The sequence below is a fragment of the Orycteropus afer genome, unplaced genomic scaffold (genome assembly GCF_000298275.1).
Source record: "Orycteropus afer afer isolate SDZICR_OR568_19922 unplaced genomic scaffold, OryAfe1.0 scaffold00007, whole genome shotgun sequence".
NCBI classification, from domain to species: Eukaryota; Metazoa; Chordata; class Mammalia; order Tubulidentata; family Orycteropodidae; genus Orycteropus; species Orycteropus afer.
The window spans coordinates 5,274,741-5,294,348 of NW_006921594.1; the positions used below are offsets into that span (position 1 = coordinate 5,274,741).

General features: G+C 39.3%; 1 protein-coding gene across 1 annotated transcript in view; it reads left to right on the top strand.

The window, feature by feature from the left end:
* Positions 1-7,144: 7,144 nt before the first annotated feature.
* TMEM168 (transmembrane protein 168) overlaps positions 7,145-19,608 on the top strand; it is a 46,364-nt gene continuing 33,900 nt past the window's right edge. Inside the window, exon 1 of the mRNA XM_007944181.2 lies at positions 7,145-8,272. Coding sequence (XP_007942372.1) covers positions 7,145-8,272 — 1,128 coding nt within the window. The remainder of the gene's footprint in view (positions 8,273-19,608) is intronic.

A 19,608-nucleotide genomic window follows, 5' to 3' on the forward strand; every position in this document is an offset into this window, starting at 1 on the left:
TGTTTCATTCTGCTGTGTATGGGGTCGCTATGAGTCGGAAACGACTTGACGGCACTTAACAAATAACATCACATAACAGAATCCTCTTTTTTGTGGCAAAGGATGAAATATTGGTTTAGACTCAAGGAACCATTCTGAGAGTAAAAAGTCAGCTAGACTCAGCAGATTCTTATACCACATTTATGCAAGCACAGAGGTGCCTGTACAATATTTTTAGTCAAACATCTATCTCTTATTTCCACAATGAAAAATTATTTATAATCCTTTATATTAATTAGGCTGGCAGTTCAAACCCACCAGCCATTCTTTGGAAGGAAGGTTGGGCAATCTACTTCTGTAGAGATACAGCCTTGGAAACCCAAGGAGGGGTCGCTATGAGAGGGATCTGACTCAACAGCAGTGAGCTTGGTTTGTTTGGTTTTTATGCTAATTATTGAACATCTAGTGCAAATTTTATGTAGTGATATTTGCATCACTTGTGCATCTAACTCTGTAGTGAGGATTCCTGATTAGTGCCTTTCAAATGCTAATTATACCCCTGGAGTGTGTAGATTAAAGTTAACTTTCAACCACATACATATCCCACTGAAGTACTCTAAAGTATACCCACAAGATAACAGCATCAAAAAAAAAAAAAAAAACCCACGGTTTCAAGGTCACAAGGCAGAGGAACATATTTGAGATAGAAGATGAAAAACACTGCTTTAATGAGGGGCCTTGTGGTGAGCAACAGAAAACAACTGTGGCAGATTTAAGCAAAAAAGGAATTAATTAAAGGATAGTGGATAATTCAGCGTCCCTTGTGGTACAAATGGTTAAGCAGTAGCTGGAAGGTTGGCGATTCTAACCCATTCAGAGGCAGTTGGAAAGAAAGGTTTGTTGACTCGTTTCTAAAAGGTCACAGCCTTAAAAACCCTATGGAGCAGTTCTACTCTGCACACATGGAGTCGTCATGAGTCAGAATCAATGTGACGTTAAGAAATGTTGCCTCCCAGTATCTCCTTCCGTGTATTCATTGTGGTCAGAATACAAATGAGAATTGCCCGTAGAGTTTGAAGGACTCTACGGGCAGAGACTGGGGAAAGTTGAGAGTTAGGGGTGAAGCGGTGGAATAGACGACCAGGGCTGGAAGAGCAAAGTGCCCTCCGTGGAGTAAAGGCCCGGGTAATGGATTAAAGGGAGACTTGATGGCAATGGGTTTAATGAGAAAGCAGCCAGGGCCCAGGTAAGAAGGCTTCTGAAGGCAAGCCTAAGGGGCCCGGCTTTAGTTAGACAGTGGACACAAAGCTATGTATTAACGAGCAGTGAAGCCTCCCACAGAATTTACAGTCTACTTGTGGCGGTCCCGCCCATATTGCCCTAGTTTCGGTCCAGCCAGAAGCGGCGGCCTGGATGCCTGGTGGATACGGTCAGCCTGATCCTTGCCGGTCTCCCCACTTCCTGTTCTTCCCCGATTCCAGGTCCCGGAAGCCGGCGGAGGCCTGGGCTCCCCCGGCACCGGGGTGTGGCCGTTCGCGCCCACGCACTGCAGGGCGCACCTGGGTTCGCGGCAAAGCGGGGGGTTTGGGCGGGGATGGGGGCTGTACTGAGGGCGGCTTCGGCGCGGAAGCGCGCCGCGCGGTTTGGCCCTGACGCCGTTCCGTACCGCCGCGGAGTCGGCGGTGAGAATATGGCGGTCGTGATCGGGCCGGTATCAGAGAAAGTTTCTACTGAGAGTGGCGTGTGCTAGTGCCCGCGGCCTCGGGTCCATGATACCTCTGGCGTGCCTCCTGCCCTCTCCGAGCCTTAGGCTCAGTTCCAAAAGCTCCCTTTACTAAGTTGATCCCAGAGTAGACTCCGAGGGTTGAGAAACCGTTGGTGGCGGCGGCTGAGTCAGGTAGGGGGGCCACAGGGTGAACAGCCGGGCGGCGAGACCGGGCCACAGACACCGCCCAGGGTTCCGCGTGGTCCGGGTCCCAAGCTCCGCCCAGCCGGCCTCCCGAGGCGGGGGTGGGTATACCAGAGAGAAGTTGACTGTAGGGGATAGAAGATGGAGGATGTGGGGGCGCCTCCCTTAGGCGCCCGTGTTTCCCCCTCTAGCTGGGCGCCCTGTTGTGTCCGCTTCTCCCGTAGTATACTGTAGTATACTATAGGGGTGTGGAGGACTATCAAGTTGTATTTCGGGCCTCTTACATGTCTCTAGAAGGAAGCAGAATGGAGGAATCATTGCTATTGTTGCCTTATTGCGGAGAGATTTAATATTCTGGGTGCCGTTCTCTTCGTATAAGATGATCCCAAAAGTTACTGTCTTGATTTCAAATAGAACTAATCCACAGGAATCCCTCGACCCTGGCTTCTCAATATCTTTAAGCTTTTGCCATTGCTCCTAGATGGGACCGAAATAGTTTCCCAGTCGAAGGGTGATGCAAATGAGAGGGTGTGTCTTGGACAGCTCAGCGAGCCATTCCCTAGAGTTAGGGCTTGGAATGAGAATTTACCGGTTTGGAGAAATGTGGGTGAAGCTTTAACTATAACCAAACCAAAAACCAAACTCACTGCCATTGAGTCGATTGAACTCATAGCGACCCCTCCTTGCGTTTCCGAGGCGGCTTCACTACGGAAGTAGATTGCCCAACCTTCCTTCCCAGGAGTGGGTGGTGGGTTTGAACCTCCAGCCTTCTGGTTTGCAGTCAAGTGCCTTAGGCACTACACCACCAGAGCGCCCTTTAACTATAAACCGGAGTAAGTCTGAGAGAAGGCATCTCCATTTGCTTTATTGCGTGCTGCCTGTGGGATATTGGGCAAGTTATTCATCCCCCTTGTGTATTAATAATTGTTTGATAACTGGTAACCATTATTAAATCTCGTTGTTTCTGAATTGCTCTTCTATTTCTTCAAGTATTTGTTGACTGCCTCTTTGTGCAGGCTCTCTGCTAGACACTGGGTATACAGTACTGAAGACAGACCCTCATAGACCTCGTGATGCTGGGGAATGCAACAAGTGATGATGATGATTTTGCTACTACAGAGAAGATATAAAACCAAAGCAAACTACTGCCGTGGAGTCAATTCTGACTCATGGCAACCCTATAGGACAGAGTAGAAGTGCTCCCTAGTATTTCCAAGGCTGTAAATTTTTACTGAAGCACACTACCACATCTTCCTCCTGCAGAGTTGCTGGTGGTAACCCACCGACCTTTGTGTTAGCAACTGAGCACTTTAACCACTGTGCCATTGTGCTAATAGTTTATTTAGAGGAACTATTAAAACAAAACAAACTCACTGCCTTAGGTTGATTCTGAATCCTAGCCACCCGCACTGAATTTCCAAGTTGGTAAATCTTTACAGAATCAGACTGCCCCATTTTCCTTCTGCAGAATGGCTGGTGGGAACCACAGAACTTTTGGTTAGCAGCTAAATGTCTTAACTGCTGCACTACAAGAGGGTCACAGGAGACCTCCCTAAGTCAATAATTTAAACTGAGACTTGAAGAGTAGGAGTTAGCTTGGTGTGAACACTGGGATGGGGCCAGGTGGAGGGAAAGGAGTGTACATGGGGGGGAGGAATAGCATTTTTGCAGTTCAGTATTGAAGGTTATTATGGCTAGAATACAGAGTGTGAGAGGAAGAATAGTAAGAGGCGAGGCAGGAAGGTTATCCGGTCCAAAGTGGAGGGCCTTATAAAGCATGTTGAAGAATTTATAGACTTTATGGCTAATGGTCATGGGAAGCTATTGGAGGGCTTTACATACCAGTGACAGGAAAAATTTTGGGTTTAAAAAGAACACTTCTTGGAGAAGAACAAGAGTGGCTACAGGAAGATGTTCAAGCTTGAGATGGTGGCCAAAACTGGGATGGTGACCTTGGGGATGGAGAGAAGTAGAAACATTTAAGAGGTGTTTAGAAAGTCAAATGGACAGGACTTGATGGGAATTAAATGCAGGAGGTGATGGAGAATAGGGTTAGAATAGTATGTGAGGTTTTATGGCAGATATTAATTTCCCTGCACTTAGATTGACTTTTGTGCTCAATACAGACACATTTTTATTGCCTTTCCCATTGATTCATAAGTGATGGTTGACTAATTGAAAAGGATTAAAGTGCTTGTTTTAGTCTCTGATTCCTTCTATTTATCTGTTAAACAGTTGAGTGGGGAAGGACTTTTGTAAATGAGTCATTAAAAAAATAATTATTTCCCAAATTGTTTTTGGTTCATTACAGGGTGGCTGCATATATTTCATGATGTGGATGCACCATACTTTATTAAATTATTGGCATATTTACATTTACATTGTTTTCAAGTTTTTGTCTCTATGGAGGGTACAGAACAGAGCTGTTGCCTTTATTTCTAGGAGGTAGATTAATGTATGTGTAAATAGAGGGATGGTAATTGAAGACATGGAAATAGATGATATTGCTCAGAGAAAGTGTGTAGCAAGAGCAGAGCCTGGATCAGGAGGGAACATCCAAAGGTGGGTTGAGAATGGAGGTCCTGCAAGGAGACTGGGAAAGAGAGACCATTGAGTTAGAACATCTCAAGCTGAGGGACGGGAGGATTTTAGAAGGTGGAAGAAGTCAGCGGTGTCAATGGTTGTTTAAAGAATGAACAGAAAACCAGGAAACAGAATAAAAATTGCCCATTGGATTTAGGAAGTACGGTTCATTTCAGACCTTGGCAGAGCAGTTTACCATTATGTGGTTGAAACCACTGTTCAGTTGTTTGAGAAGTAAGTGGGTGAGAAATGAAGTAGCCAAGTATCAGTTGTCATCAAGAGGAGGACAGAAGATTGAATCCATCAGAGGAGATGGGGATGAGGAAGTGCTGTGTTTGTTTCTGAGTTTTGTACTTTTCTTTTTTCGTATCATTTCAAAAAGGAGATTTACAAATTTTAAGTGCTGACGAATAAGAACTAGAGAAGAAGGGAAGCTTGAAGAGAAAGGAGAGAGTGGGAGATTCAGGAGGAGACAGAAGGGAAGGAGATACACAGTACTGCCAAAGGAATTTTTCCCTTAGATAAGGAAGGGAAACCCTTCTTTCCTTTTATCAGGACATTTTGGTAGAGGTAGGTTTGTAGTGTTGGAAACTCAAATGTACTCCCTTCTGATGACTATAGGAGGCAGAGTTTTTTCATGAGAATGCCATAGGAAATGGGTGTCTTGTTTGAGTAGAGGGAAGAGAGATTTGAATAGCACAGAGAATGTTGACCAAGGAAACATAAAAGGATGCCTCATGAATTTAGAGTGTTCAATAGTTTGAACTAAGACTCTTTAAGGATATATCCAGCCTTTTGAGGATATATTCCAATGTATTTCTTGAGTGATTGTATAACATACAAGAGTGATATTTTAAAAAAATTCCAGTATACTCTAGATGTTTCTCACACTTAAATAAAAGATAAACCAAAATATACCAAAGGAAGACATTTGAAAAAAAAAAAAAAGTGTGGTGTTTTGAATAAGAAAAAAATGAAATGCAGTTGAGAAAAATCAGAGTACTTAGATAATTAGATAACCTTAAAAATATGCTTGTTGAACAAAAAAGAAGTAGGATTAGTAATGATATTTGGAACCTCCCAGAAAGCCTAAAGTTGATTCAGTGACATTCTTCTGCAGCTTAGTGGATAATTCAGGGTTAATTCCAAGGTTGTCTGATGTTTCTGTTAGGCCTGCCTTTTAGTGTCCTGTTATTAAAGTATAAATAAACTGATCTAAGCTAGTTTCTTTTTGAATTTTTTTCTGGTACAGTTCTCCTTGGCTAGTCACTGTGACCATGAGCAATAATAACAGATCAATTCTTCTGAAATAATATACTAGAAAATATTGAAGAATTATCTCATAGATAGTTGAATCAATTTTTGACCACTGCCACTCCCTGGAAGGAAGATTGAGCAATCTACTTCTGTAGTGATGTTGTTGTTGTTATGTGCTGTGGAGTCGGACTCGACTCATAGCAATCCCTCCTTGGGTTTCCCAGGTGGTATCACTACGGAAGTAGATTGCCCAACCTTCCTTCTGAGGAGTGGCTGGTGGGTTTGAACTGCCAGCCTTCTGGTTAGCAGTCAAGTGCCGTAGGCACTACGCTACCAGAGCTCCCTCTGTAGTGATACCACCTTGGAAACCAAGGAGGGGTCGCTATGAGTCAGATTCAACTCCACAGCAGTGAGTTTATTTCATTTATTTATTTTTGCTCATGTATTGTGTAAATTAGAGACGCTTAACAGTACCAGTATGCATTACGATTACAATAATTATCTGGGTCCTCTAACAGATAGTAAGTGTGGTAAGTTTTTTTTTTTTTTTAAATTTTGACTAGCAAGCTCAGGAATAGGTTTGCTACAGAGAGATTAGATTTGGAAAAAGGTTTGGTAAATAAATTTATTATAGTAGAGATAAAGGTACAGAAGAATTATGGTCAACATTAGAGACTGAGTAATACAGTTAAACTTTACTCCTAGTAAATTTATTAGTTAACATTGTAAAGATGAAGAATTTATAGCATTTTAGAGTACCTTGTAAAAACATGTAGGAGATTATAGGTAGGTAGTAATGGTCACTGTTCTGTGAACTAGTGCATTTTAAATAAGGGTTAATGATGAAGTTATTCATTCTATCTATCTAAGAGCTGGGTAGACTTCCATCATGCCAAAGCCATCTGCTACAATCTGGATCCTCTAACACAAGTGTGGTGAGCTAAGTCCAACACCTCATATCTGCATCATGTTGGAAAACCAGATATTGAAATAAGAATGGAATAGGTGAATAATTTACCATGTCTAGAAGAACAGTTCCATTGATGATGATTTCATCATGCAGTCTTAGAATGTGATGAGTAAAAAGCACAGATATTTTCATTTGGATAAACTACCATGTTTTTAAGCCAGAGATAATTACCATTAAAGATATATGCAAATACAGATTTTAAGCTGGGTTTCTGAAGAATCTTTATTTTTCGTTTATTTGTTATTTTGTACAAAGGAGAAGCATTTGAGAGGTGAATTATATAAAATTCACACTGATGTGTGTTTTCTTTTTTTCAGATCATTATAAACAAAAATTCCACCTGAGAAAATGTTGAAATAGGAGTTACGGATGCACCGGATTGGCTGGATGAAATACAAGCAGTTAATTTTTGTAACGTGGCGAAAAAGCCCAAAGAGCCAGATTACATGTGTAAATCACTGCGTTATTGCTTTAGTCATTGTCTCTATTTAGCAATGACAAGACTGGAAGAAGTAAACAGAGAAGCCAGCATGCATTCTTCAGTACGGTACCTTGGCTATTTAGCCAGAATCAATTTACTGGTTGCGATATGCTTAGGTCTTTATGTAAGATGGGAAAAAACAGCAAATTCCTTAATTTTGGTCATTTTTATCCTTGGTCTTTTTGTTCTTGGAATCGCCAGCATACTCTATTACTATTTTTCAATGGAAGCAGCAAGTTTAAGTCTCTCCAATCTTTGGTTTGGATTCTTGCTTGGCCTTCTGTGTTTTCTTGATAATTCATCCTTTAAAAGTGACGTGAAAGAAGAATCAACCAAATATTTGCTTCTGACTTCCATAGTATTAAGGATATTATGCTCTTTGGTGGAGAGAATTTCTGGTTATGTCCGTCATCGACCTACTTTACTTACCACAGTTGAATTTCTGGAACTTGTTGGATTTGCCATTGCAAGTACAACTATGTTGGTGGAGAAGTCTCTGAGTGTCATTTTACTTGTTGTAGCTTTGGCCATGCTGATTATTGACCTGAGAATGAAGTCTTTCCTAGCTATTCCAAACTTAGTAATTTTTGGAGTCTTGCTGTTTTTCTCTTCATTGGAAACTCCCAAAAATCCAGTTGCTTTTGCGTGTTTTTTTATTTGTTTGATAACAGATCCTTTCCTTGACATCTATTTTAGTGGACTTTCAGTAACTGAAAGGTGGAAACCCTTTTTGTACCGTGGAAGAATTTGCAGAAGACTTTCAGTCGTGTTCACTGGAATGATTGAGCTAACGTTTTTTATTCTTTCAGCATTTAAGCTTAGAAACACTCATCTTTGGTATTTTGTAATACCAGGTTTTTCCATTTTTGGAATTTTCTGGATGATTTGCCATATTATTTTTCTTTTAACTCTTTGGGGATTCCATACCAAGTTAAATGACTGCCATAAAGTATATTTTACCCACAGAGCAGATAACAATAGCCTTGATAGAATCATGGCATCCAAGGGGATGCGTCATTTTTGCTTAATTTCTGAGCAGTTAGTTTTCTTTAGTCTTCTAGCAACAGCAATTTTGGGAGCAGTTTCCTGGCAGGTAAGCTTATGGTTTGTCTATTATGTCAGTGCCTATGTTACGTGATGAGTTCTGGCTTCAAGAATTGAATTATTAGAATTGTAAGGTCAAATTCCTGATTTCTAAAGGAGATTATTTTTTGATGCTTATTAATTTTGACCATTGAGTAATTCTTGACAGGATAATTTAGTTTCATCTCTGAGAAAGTGGTACCAAAATGATAAGAGTACTCATCATATGACATGTCTTCTGCCTCCTGATTGCTCACTAGTGAAACATTCATAGATCAAAGATTCTTAGAACATTAGCATTTGAAGGGCTCTTAGAGGCTGTATTCTGAACTTTTCATTTTACAGACAAGAAACTGAAAGACAGGAAACTGAAAGCCAGACAATACGTACCTAGAGTCAGTAGTACTAGCCAGAAACAGATTTCCTAGGTCTGTCTCCACTAGTCTTCCCAGCAAATTTCTTTTATGTAGTAATTTCTTTGAAGATTTTATAGAAAGATAGATACTGTTTTTGTTTCTGAATATTATTATACACCTAACAGTTGCTATCAAGTCGATTAAGACTCGTGGTGACCCCATGTGTTACAGACCCACTGCCACTGAGTCAATTCCAACTCCTAGCAACCCTATATAGTACAGAGTAGAACTTGTCCCGTTGGGTTTCCAAGGCTATAAATCTTTATGGAAGCAGATTGCTTCATCTTTCTCCTGGCTGGTGGGTTAGAACTGCCAAGCTTTTTTATTAGCAGCTGAGTGCTTTAACGACTGTGCCACCAAGGCTCCTCCTTTTATGCCAAAACCAAACCAAACTCACTGCCATTGAGTCAATTTTGACTCATAGTGACCCCTCCTTGGGTTTCCGAGGTGGTATCACTATGGAAGTAGATTGCCCAACCTTCCTTCCGAGGAGTGGCTGGTGGATTTGAACCGCCAGCCTTCTGGTTAGCAGTCAGATGCCTTAGGCACTCTGCCACCAGTGCTCCCTCTCTTATGGCAATGGCCTTCAGATAAGGTATGCTTACCACTGGAGGTGCCCAAAAAGTTTCCAACAGGGTTTATCAGTAAAGATAGTTTCAAGGAAATCATTTTCACCTTCTTTCCTCTTTCTTAAAATTGATCAACTTGAGAAAGTCTCTTAATTTAGGTATGGAGTGGTTATCTCATTGCTTTAAATTTCATGTCTCTAGTGCTTAATAACGGAGCTCTGGTAGCATAGTGCCTAAGGTATTTGACTGCTGACCAGCAGGCTGGCAGTTCAAACCCGCCAGCCACTCCTTGGAAGGAAGGTTGGGCAATCTACATCTGTAGGGATACTGCCTCAGAAACTCAAGGAGGGGTCGCTAGGAGTTGAATCTGACTCGACGGCAGTGAGTAGAGTGCTTAATAAGGGAGCTCCGGTGGCACAGTGCCTGAGGTACTTGACTGCTAACCAGAAGGCTGGTGGCTCAAATCCATCAGCCACTTCTCGGAAGAAAGGTTGGACAATCTACTTCCATAGTGATACCAGCTCGGAAACCCAAGGAGGGGTTGCTATGAGTCAGATCTGATTCGATGGCAGTGAGTTTGGTTTTGGTTTGAGTTAGTGCTTAATAATGCTGAAAATCTTGTAATGAATATCTTTATCTGTGGAAGTATCTGTTCAAATCTTTTTCCCATTTTAAAATGGGGGTTATCTTATTACTGAGTTTTGAATTTATGTAATATTCTGGATATAAAATTTTTACCATCTGTACGATTTAGAAATGTTATCTCCAAGTCTGTAATTTATCTTTTTATTTTCTTAATGATGCCTTTTGAAGAACAAAAGTTTTTGGTTTTATGAAGTCTAATTTATCAACTTTTCTTTTTATGGGTTATACTTCAGTATCATATCTAAAGTCTCTTTGCTTAACCCTAGAATTAAGCACAGATTTCTGTCCTCCATTTTCTTCTGACAGTTTTATCTTTATTGTTCATATACTTAGCTATGTGATCAAGCTTAAGTTGATTTTTATGTGTTGTATGAGGAAAGCGGGAGTTCTGGTTGCATAGTGCCTAAGGCATTTGACTGCTAACCAGAAGGCTGGCGGTTCAAACCCACCAGCCACTCTGGGAAGAAAGGTTGAGCAATCTACTTCCACAGTGATATCGCCTCGGAAACCCAAAGAGGGGTCACTATGAGTTGGATTCGATTAGACAGCAATGAGTTTGGGTTTTTTTTGGTTTTATGAGGAAAGCGTCTAAGTTACTATTACTATTATTGCATATGGATGTGTAATTGTTCTAACATTATATCTTGAAAAGATTGACTTTTCCCCCAAAGAATTGTTGGCATCTTTGTCCAAAATCAATGAAATACAAATGTAAGGCTTTATTTCTGAATTCTCTGTTCTATTCCATTGATCCCTTTTTTTTTTTTTTAACTTTTAATTGTGGTTTGGGTGAAAGTTTATGGAGCAAATTAGTTTTCCATGCAATAGTTTATATACATTTTGTTTTGTGACATTGGTTGCAATCCCCACAATTTAACAGCACTCTTCCCAATTCCTTCCTGTGTTCCTATTCCACTGATCTGTATATCTGTCCTTATACCAATACATGCTGTCTTGATTTCTGTAGCTTTATAGTAAGATTTGAAATCAAGAAGTATAAGACCTCCAGCTCTTCTGATTCAAAGTTATCTTGACTAATTTAGGTTTGGGGATTTTATTTTAGCTTAATTTGTCACTTTCTAGGGAAAAAAATCACTGCTATTTTGGTTGGGATTATGTTAAATCTATAGGTTAATTTGGAAGCAATTCCTGTCTACATTTATTTAGATATTTTAAAATTTTTCTCAACAGTGCTTTACAGTTCCAGTGTATAGGTCTTCCTTTGTTAATTTTTTTTTTTTCCTGGTAAAGGGCAGCTGCTGTTTATTTAGTTCACATGTTAAAATTAATGAATATGAAATCTACCAGACCCCATAACCTACTATCAATGGAGGGTGATGGTATTTTTATAAATTCCAGTCCTCCAACCATGGATGTAAATGTCTCAACAAGTAGTACTAGCTTGATTTAGAAGGTTATAAAATTGAGTTTTTGTACAATGAAATAAGTGGTACAATTGTGGTTTCTCATGAGAAAGTAAAAGCTGCCAGTGATCCTTGCAACTATTTCATTGCATTTTGGCACAATCGACATCACAATATGTGTTTGGTAACTTGATAGTTACTGAAATAGTATCCTTGGAATATGAGACTAGCACACATACACATTAGATTCAGAATTTTAGAACACAGCTTAACATGTCACAAAGTTAACTCATCATCGATCCTCCCAAACGTTAAATTTGTTTTTGATTATTCCTTTTTAAAACATATCACTATGAATGCAGTTGCTTTCTCAGTTTTTTTGAGCAGATTGTTGAATGCTGACATAAAGAAATACAATTGAGTTTTTAAAAATTTAATCTGGTATTCTACAGCCTTGCTAAACTTGTTTATTCTAGTAGTTTTTTTCAGAAATATCTTAGGATGTCCAACATCATGTCATCTGCAAATAGACAGTTTTATGATGATGATCGTTATGGATTAAATTGTGTTTCCCAAATATATGTATTGTAAATTCTAACCTCTATGCCTGTAGTAAGGAGCTTTAGTGGTTTAGTGGGTAAGGCATTTGGGTAGACCTGATCAACTTCTGAAAAAATTGACCAGTGAAAACCTTATGAATAGCAGTAGAACATTGTCTGATATAGTGACAGAAGATGAGCCCCTCAGGTTGGAAGGCACTCAAACTACGACTGGGAAGAGCTGCTTCCTCAGAGTAGTAGTTGTTGTTGTTGTTAATGTGCCGTCGGGTCGGACCTCACTCATAGCGACCCCTTCTTGGGTTTCCGAGGCATTATCACTACGGAAGTAGATTGCCTCATCTTCCTTCCAAGGAGTGGCTGGTGGGTTTGAACCGCCAGCCCTCTGGTTAGTAGTCAAATGCCTTAAGCACTATGCTACCAGAGCTCCTTCCTCACGGGAGAGTCACCCTTAATGACGTAAATGAAGTAAAGCTTTCGGGACTTTCATTTGCTGATGTGGCACAACTCTAAACAAGAAGAAACAGCTGCAAACATTCATTACAATCAGAATGTGGACTATCTATACAAAGTATGAATCTAGGAAAATTGGAAGGCATCAAAAATGAAATGAAATACATAAAGATCAATGGACTGGTATCGGTCATTTTGAATTGGACAGTCACATAGCCTACTGTACTGGGAATGACAACTTGAACGATTGTGTTGGATTCATTGTCAAAAGGAATATTTCAAGATCCATGTGAAGTATAGTGCTATTGTGATAGGATCATATTCATACACCTACAAAGAAAACCAGTTAATGCAACTATTATTCAAATTTACATACCAACCACTAATGCCAAAGTTGAAGAAATGAACATTTGTACTAACTTTTGCAATCTAAAATTGATCAAATACGTAATCAGTATACATTGATAATTATTGGTGATTAGAATGCAGACACTGGAAACAAAAGGATTGCTAATTGGAAAATATGGCATTGGTGGTAGAAATGACACGAGATTGCATGGTAGAATTTTGCAGGACAGACAATTTATTCATTACAAATGCCTTTTTGCAACAACATAAATGTCATCTATACATGTAGACCTTATGAGATAGAATACACTGGGATCAGATCAACTACACTGTGGAAAGAGACTGTGGAGTAGCTCAGTACCATCAGTCAGAACAAAGCTGGGGCCGACTGCAAAACAGACCATCAGTTGCTCATATACAAGTTGAAGGTGAAGCCGAAGAATATTAAAACAAGTTCACAAGAGTCAAAGTACAACCTTGAGCATATGCCATTTGAATTTAGAGACCATCTCAAGAGTAGTTTCATGTATTGAACACTAATGACAGAAGACCAGACAAGTTGTGGGATGACATCAAGGACATCATACATGAAAAAAGCAAAAGGTCATTAAAAAGAAAAGACCAAATGGATGTCAGAAAAGACTCTGAAGCTTGCTCTTAAAGTATCTAAACTAGTGGAAGAAATGATGAAGTACAAGAGCTGAACAGAAGATTTCAAAGGGCAGGTCAAGAAGGCAAAGTAAAGTAGTATAATGAAATGTGAAAACACTTGGAGTTAGAAAACCAAAAGGGAGAACCACATTTAGCATTTCTCAGGCTGAAAGAACTGAAGAAAAAAATTCAACCTTCAAGTTGCAATATTGAAGGATTCTGTGGGCAAAATATTGAATGATGCAGGAAGCATCAAAAGAAGATGGAAGAAATACACAAAATTTGGTCAATGTTCAGTCATTTCAGGAGATAGCACATGATCAAGAACCAATGGTATTGAAGGCATTGGCAAAAAACAGATTGATGGAATGCAATTGAGATACTTCAACAAACGGATGTGAAGCTTGAAGCACTCACTCATCTATGCCAAGAAATTTGGAAGACAGCTAACTGTCCAGTTGGCTAGAGGAGATCGATATATTTGTCCATTCCAAAGAAAGGTGATCCCCCAGAATATACAAATTACCAAACAATATAATTAATATCCCACACAAGTAAAATTTTGCAAAGATAATTCAGAAAAGGTTGCAGCAGTACATGGACGGGGAACTGCCAGAAATTTTAAGCCTCAGTCAGTAGAGGACATGGAAGGAGGGATATTGTTGCTCATATCAGATGGATCTTGGCTGAAAGCAGATAATAACAGAAAGATATTTACCTGTATTTTATTGACTATGGAAAGGCATTCGACTGTATGGATCACAACAAAGTATGGATACATTGTGAAGAATGGGAATTCCAGTACACTTAATTGTGCGCATGAGAAATCTATACATAGACCACGAGGCAATCGTTTGAACAGAACAAGGGAATAGTGCATGGTTTAAAATCAGGAAAGTGTGCATCAAGGTTGTTTCCTTTCACTGTACTTTTCACTCTTTATGCTGAACAAATAATCTGAGAAGCTGGACTATATGAAGAAGAATGTGGTATTAGGATTGAAGGAACATTCATTAACTATATGAGATATGCAGATGACACAGCCTTTCTTACTGAAAGTGAAGAAGACTTGAAGCACTTACTGATGAAGATCAAAGACTACGTATTTTATTATGGATGAATTATACCTCAACTTAAAGGAAACAAAAATCCTGACAACTGGACCAATAAGCAACAACATGATAAATAGAGAAAAGATTGAAGTTGTCAAGGATTTCATTTTACTTGAGTCCATAATCAATACCCATAGATGCAGCAATCAAGAAATCAAATGACTTATTGCACTTTAAAGTATTAAAAAACAAAGATGTCACTTTGAGGACTAAGGTTTATCTCACCCAAGCCATGGTATTTTCAATTGCCTTATTTGAATGTGAAAGGAGTAAGAATGACCGAAGAAGAATTGACACTTTTGAACTATGGTGTTAGAGAAAGATATTAAATATACCACAGACTGTCAGAAGAATGAAATACCTGTCTTGGAAGAAGTATAGTTGGAATGCTCCTTCAAAGTGAGGATGGCAAGAGTTTGTCTTTGTCTTTGGACATATTCTCAAGAGGGACCAGTCCCTGGAGAAGGACATCATGCTTGATAAAGTAGAGGGTCAGCGAATAAAGAGGAAGACCCTCAGTGAGAGGGACTGACACAGTGGCTGTAACAATGGTCTCAAATATAGCAATGATTGTGAGGGTGGCACAGGAGCACCAGAGCTTTATTTTATTGTAAATAGGGCCACGAGGAGTCATAACTGACTGGAAGGCACCTAACAAGAAGACAGGCCTGTGGTTATAATCCCTTTTGGATATGGATTTTCTTCTTTATGGTTATGAGACAGGGTTAGTGTAGGATATCTCAAGTCAGGCTCTTTTGAGAGATGAAAGATTAATAAAACAAGTCAGCAGACAGAGATGGGGGAAGATAGATGCCATGGTACATGTAGATCTCCAAGGAACCAGGAAACAAGCTGAAGAGACTAGGCCCTTCCCTTACAACTGACAGGGAGAGAAAGATTTCCTCTAGGGTTCCTGCCCTGAATGTCACCTTCTAGCCTCCTGAAGTGTGAGAAAATAAATTTGTTTTTTAAAGCCATGTACTGTTATATTTCTGTTATAGCTGCACTAGATAACTAAGACACTGAAGATGATGTTGGAAACTCTAGCAAGAATGCTAAGGCACTTGACTGCTAACCAGAAGGCTAGCGGTTCAAACCCACCAGCCACTCCTCGGAAGGAAGGTTGGGCAATCTACGTCCATAGTGATACCGGCTCGGAAACCCAAGGAGGGGTTGCTGTGAGTCAGGGCTGACTCAATGGCACATTACAACAACAACAACATACTATTATGCTAAGTTCTCTTTCTTATTATACTGGTTAGAACTTTTAGTGCAGTGTTGAATTAAAGTGGTGAGAGGAGATACTGTTGTGTTGTTCTCCATCTTAGGGAGAAAGTATTCAGTTTTTCATTGTTAGCTATGATGTTTGCTGCAGGATTTTTGTACATGCTCTTTATCAAGTGGAGGAAGTTCCTTTATTTTCTGAGTTTCTTGAGCTTGTTGGGTTTTGTCAAATGCTTTTTCTGCATCTATTGCCACAATCATGGTTTTTATCCTTTATTTATATGTTATATTACAGTTTTGGGATGCTAAACCAACTGCATTTCTAGGATAAACTGTATAATCGTTTTTACGTGTTGGTAAATTTGATTTCTTAATACTTTATTAAAGATTTTTGCATCTATATTCATTACATTTTTCTTATTATGTCTTACTTCTAGCTTAGATATAGGTAATACTAGCCTCATAGAGTGAGTTTAGGAAGTTTTTCGTGTTATATTTTTAGGAACAGTTTGTGTAGGGTTGATACTCTTCTTTAAATTATTATTATAATTCATAAGTGAAATTTGGATCTGACCTATTTGTGGGAAGATTTTCAATTATTCAGTTTTTTTTACTTGTTACAAATCTGTTTAGGTTTTCTATTTGTTTTTGAATCAATTTTGATAATTTCTGTATTTCTAGAAATTATCCATTTGATTTTAGGTGCCTAATCTGTTTGTGGGAACTCTGGTAGCATAGTGCCTAAGGCACTTGACTGCTAACCAGAAGGTTGGCAGTTCAAACCCACCAGGCACTCCTCAGAAGGATGGTTGGGCAACCTACTTCCATAGTGATACTGCCTCGGAAACCCCAAGGAAGGGTCGCTGTGAGTCAAGTCTGACTCAACGGTACATAACAACAACTGTTTGTAGGAGCTCTGGTGGTGCAGTGCCTAAGGGAATTGACTGCTGACCAGAAGGTTGGTGGTTCACACCCATCAGCCACTCTGTGGAAGGAAGACGGGGCAATCTTCTTCCTTAAAGATTTACCGCCTCGGAAACCCAGTGGGGGTCGCTAAGAGTCAGAATCAACTTGGACGGCCGTGGGTGGGTTTTTAATCTGTTCACATAAAGTTGTTCTTAATATTCCTTTATAATCTTTTATTTATGTAGTTTCTATTTCATTCTTGACTTTATTATTTTGTGTCTTCTTATTTTCCTGTTCTGTCTCTGTAAAAGTTTTTCAGTTTTGTTGATCTTTTCTAAGAACCAATTTGAATTATACGCAATCCCTGGGTCATGAACAAGATCTGTTCCTAACTGTGTCTTTAAGAATTTGTTAGGGCTTTGAAGCAGTTCTGCCTGGCTCAGTCATGGACAAGGAAACATCTCTTGAACAGGTCAGAATTTTTAAAGTTACGCTGAACTGGAAAGTTACCTAGAATGGGAAAAATTATGGGTCAGTACCATGCTAGAAACTTAATTTCCCTTTTACAGAAGAAGAGCAGTGTACGTGTTGCATAACAACCAAATCCCTTGCCCTTGGATTTTGAACACAGCCCTAGTAGTTGCTGCCCTGCTCGGAGGTGGTGGTACCCACTCAAACATAGTGACCCTCTGCTGAAAGATGGCAGCTGACCATGCAGCTTTGAATGTGTGTTGCTCTTACAGTACTGCCAGTAATCCAGTCTCACTCATCAGGCTCCTGAAAGGGCTCACTATACCTCTACTGAGTCTGTCATTTCAGGGCTTTGACCTGTAATTTTTTCCATGAGTGCCATTCCTAATCTACCAAATTGTAAACCTTTGGGTCTATTCCTATTACACTTCGTCATCTGTGACAGAACCTGTTTAAAGGGCAAGTTGGAGTTGGCTGTAGTTGGATATTCGTAATCTGGGGACTGTCTGCAATTGATTTTCTGTTTTATTTTTTTCTTTCTGTTTGGTCAGTTTCTATTGTTGTTACATGCTGTTGAGTTCATTTTGTCTCATAGTGGCCCCACATGAAAGAGTAGAACTCTCCCATAGGATTTTCTAAGCTGTAGTCTTTATGGAAGCAGATTGCCGGGTCTTTCTCCTGTAGAGCTGTGGTATAGGTTCAAACCATCAAACTTTTGGTTAGCAGCTTAACTGCTTAACTGTTGCACCACCAGGGCTTTTTCATTGATTCCAGCTGTAATGTCCTTTCTCTTTGCTCTACTTTTTTTTTTCTCTCAAGTTGGAAGCCTAGACTACTGAGTTTTAGATCATTCTTTCTTTCTAATATAAACTTTTGTTGTTGTTGTTATATGCCGTGGAGTCAGATCTGACTCGTAGTGACCCTCCTTGGGTTTCTGAGGCGGTATCACTACAGAAGTAGATTGCCCAACCTTCCTTCCAAGGAGTGGCTGGTGGATTTGAACCACCAGCCTTCTGGTTAGCAGTCAAGTGCCTTAGGCACTATGCTATCAGAGCTCCCAATATAAACTTTTAAAGCTATATATATTTTTTCTTTTATTACTACTTGAGCTATATTCAGGAAATTTTGATGTTTTTATTTTCATTCACTTCAAAATATTTTCTAATTTCCCTTGTCATTTCTTTGACCTATGGTTTATTTAGAAGCATGTTGTGCAGTTTCCTAATATTGAGGGATAACATTTCTTCATGTTGTTGACTTCTAATTTAATTCTGTGTGGTTGGAGAACATGGCTTACATGATTTCAGTCATTTTATGACTTGCCATGTGTCTATTTTTTGTTTGCTTTTCATCAGTTTTCTAGACCCTTAATTAAAACGATGGTTTGGCGATATCATCTAGTTTTGTTTGTTTTGGGGGGCAAAGGATTTGCCAACCTTTTTACATTGCAATAACTTGAAGTGCATAGTGCATTCTTAATTTTACTGTTGTCAAATTGTCTTCTAAAGTAACTGTACCAACTTTCTGTCTTACCATTTGTACATGATTATCTTCCTTTTACTACACACTTGTTCAGCATTGAAAATTATCTTTAAATTTTCTATCTCTAGTTGTTTTTTTATTGTAGTAATATATATATATTGAAAGAAAATTTGCCATTTTAACCATTTTTTTTAATGTGGTGAAAATATACAGAACAAAACATACTCCATCTCAGCAATTGCTACATGTGCAATTCAGTAACACTGATTAAATTCAAGATGTGCAGTCAGTCATTCTTACTATCCTTTTCTACATCATTCCACCACCATTAACATAATAAACTCAATGCCCCCTAAGCAAAAACTCCCTTTCTCTTCTTCCTTTCACCCTTGATAACCACTAATTATCTTTGGTTTCTATGTAATGGCTTATTTCATACAAGTGAGCTCAGACAGTATTTGTCCTTTTGAGACTGGCACTTTATTTCACTCAGTGTGATATTTTCAAGGTGTCATGCATCAGGACTTCATTTCTCTTTGTGGTATTCCATTGTGTTTATATATACCACATTTTTTATCCATTCATCTGTTGATGGGTATTTCAGTTGTTTCCACCTTTTGGGCTGTAAAAAGTGCTACATTAAACATTGGTGTACAGGTTTCTGTTTGTTTCTGCCTTAACTTGTTCTAGGTATATACTTTGGATTGGGATTGCTGGGTCATATGGTAGATGATGGTTCTGTGTTCACCTTTTTCAGGAACTGCAGACTGTTTTCCACAGTGGCTGTATCATTTTACATTCCTGCCATTAATGGATGAGGGTTCCAGTTTCTCAACAACCTCACCAAAATGTATTGTTTTCTGTCCTTTTTTTGGTTTATTTTTTTTACCATTCTGATATTAAGTGGTATCTCATTGTAGGTTTGATTTGCATCTCAGAAGGAAGATTGGGAAATATACTTCTGTGGTTATACCACCTCGGAAACCCAAGTAGGGTTTGCTGAGTCAACCAACTTGATGGCAGTGAGTTTTTTTTTTTTTTTTTTTTTAATGGCTAATGCTGCTGCTTGGAAGGAAGGTTGGGCAATCCTACTTCCATAGTGATACTGCCTCGGAAACCCAAGGAGGGGTCGCTATGAGTCGGGGCCG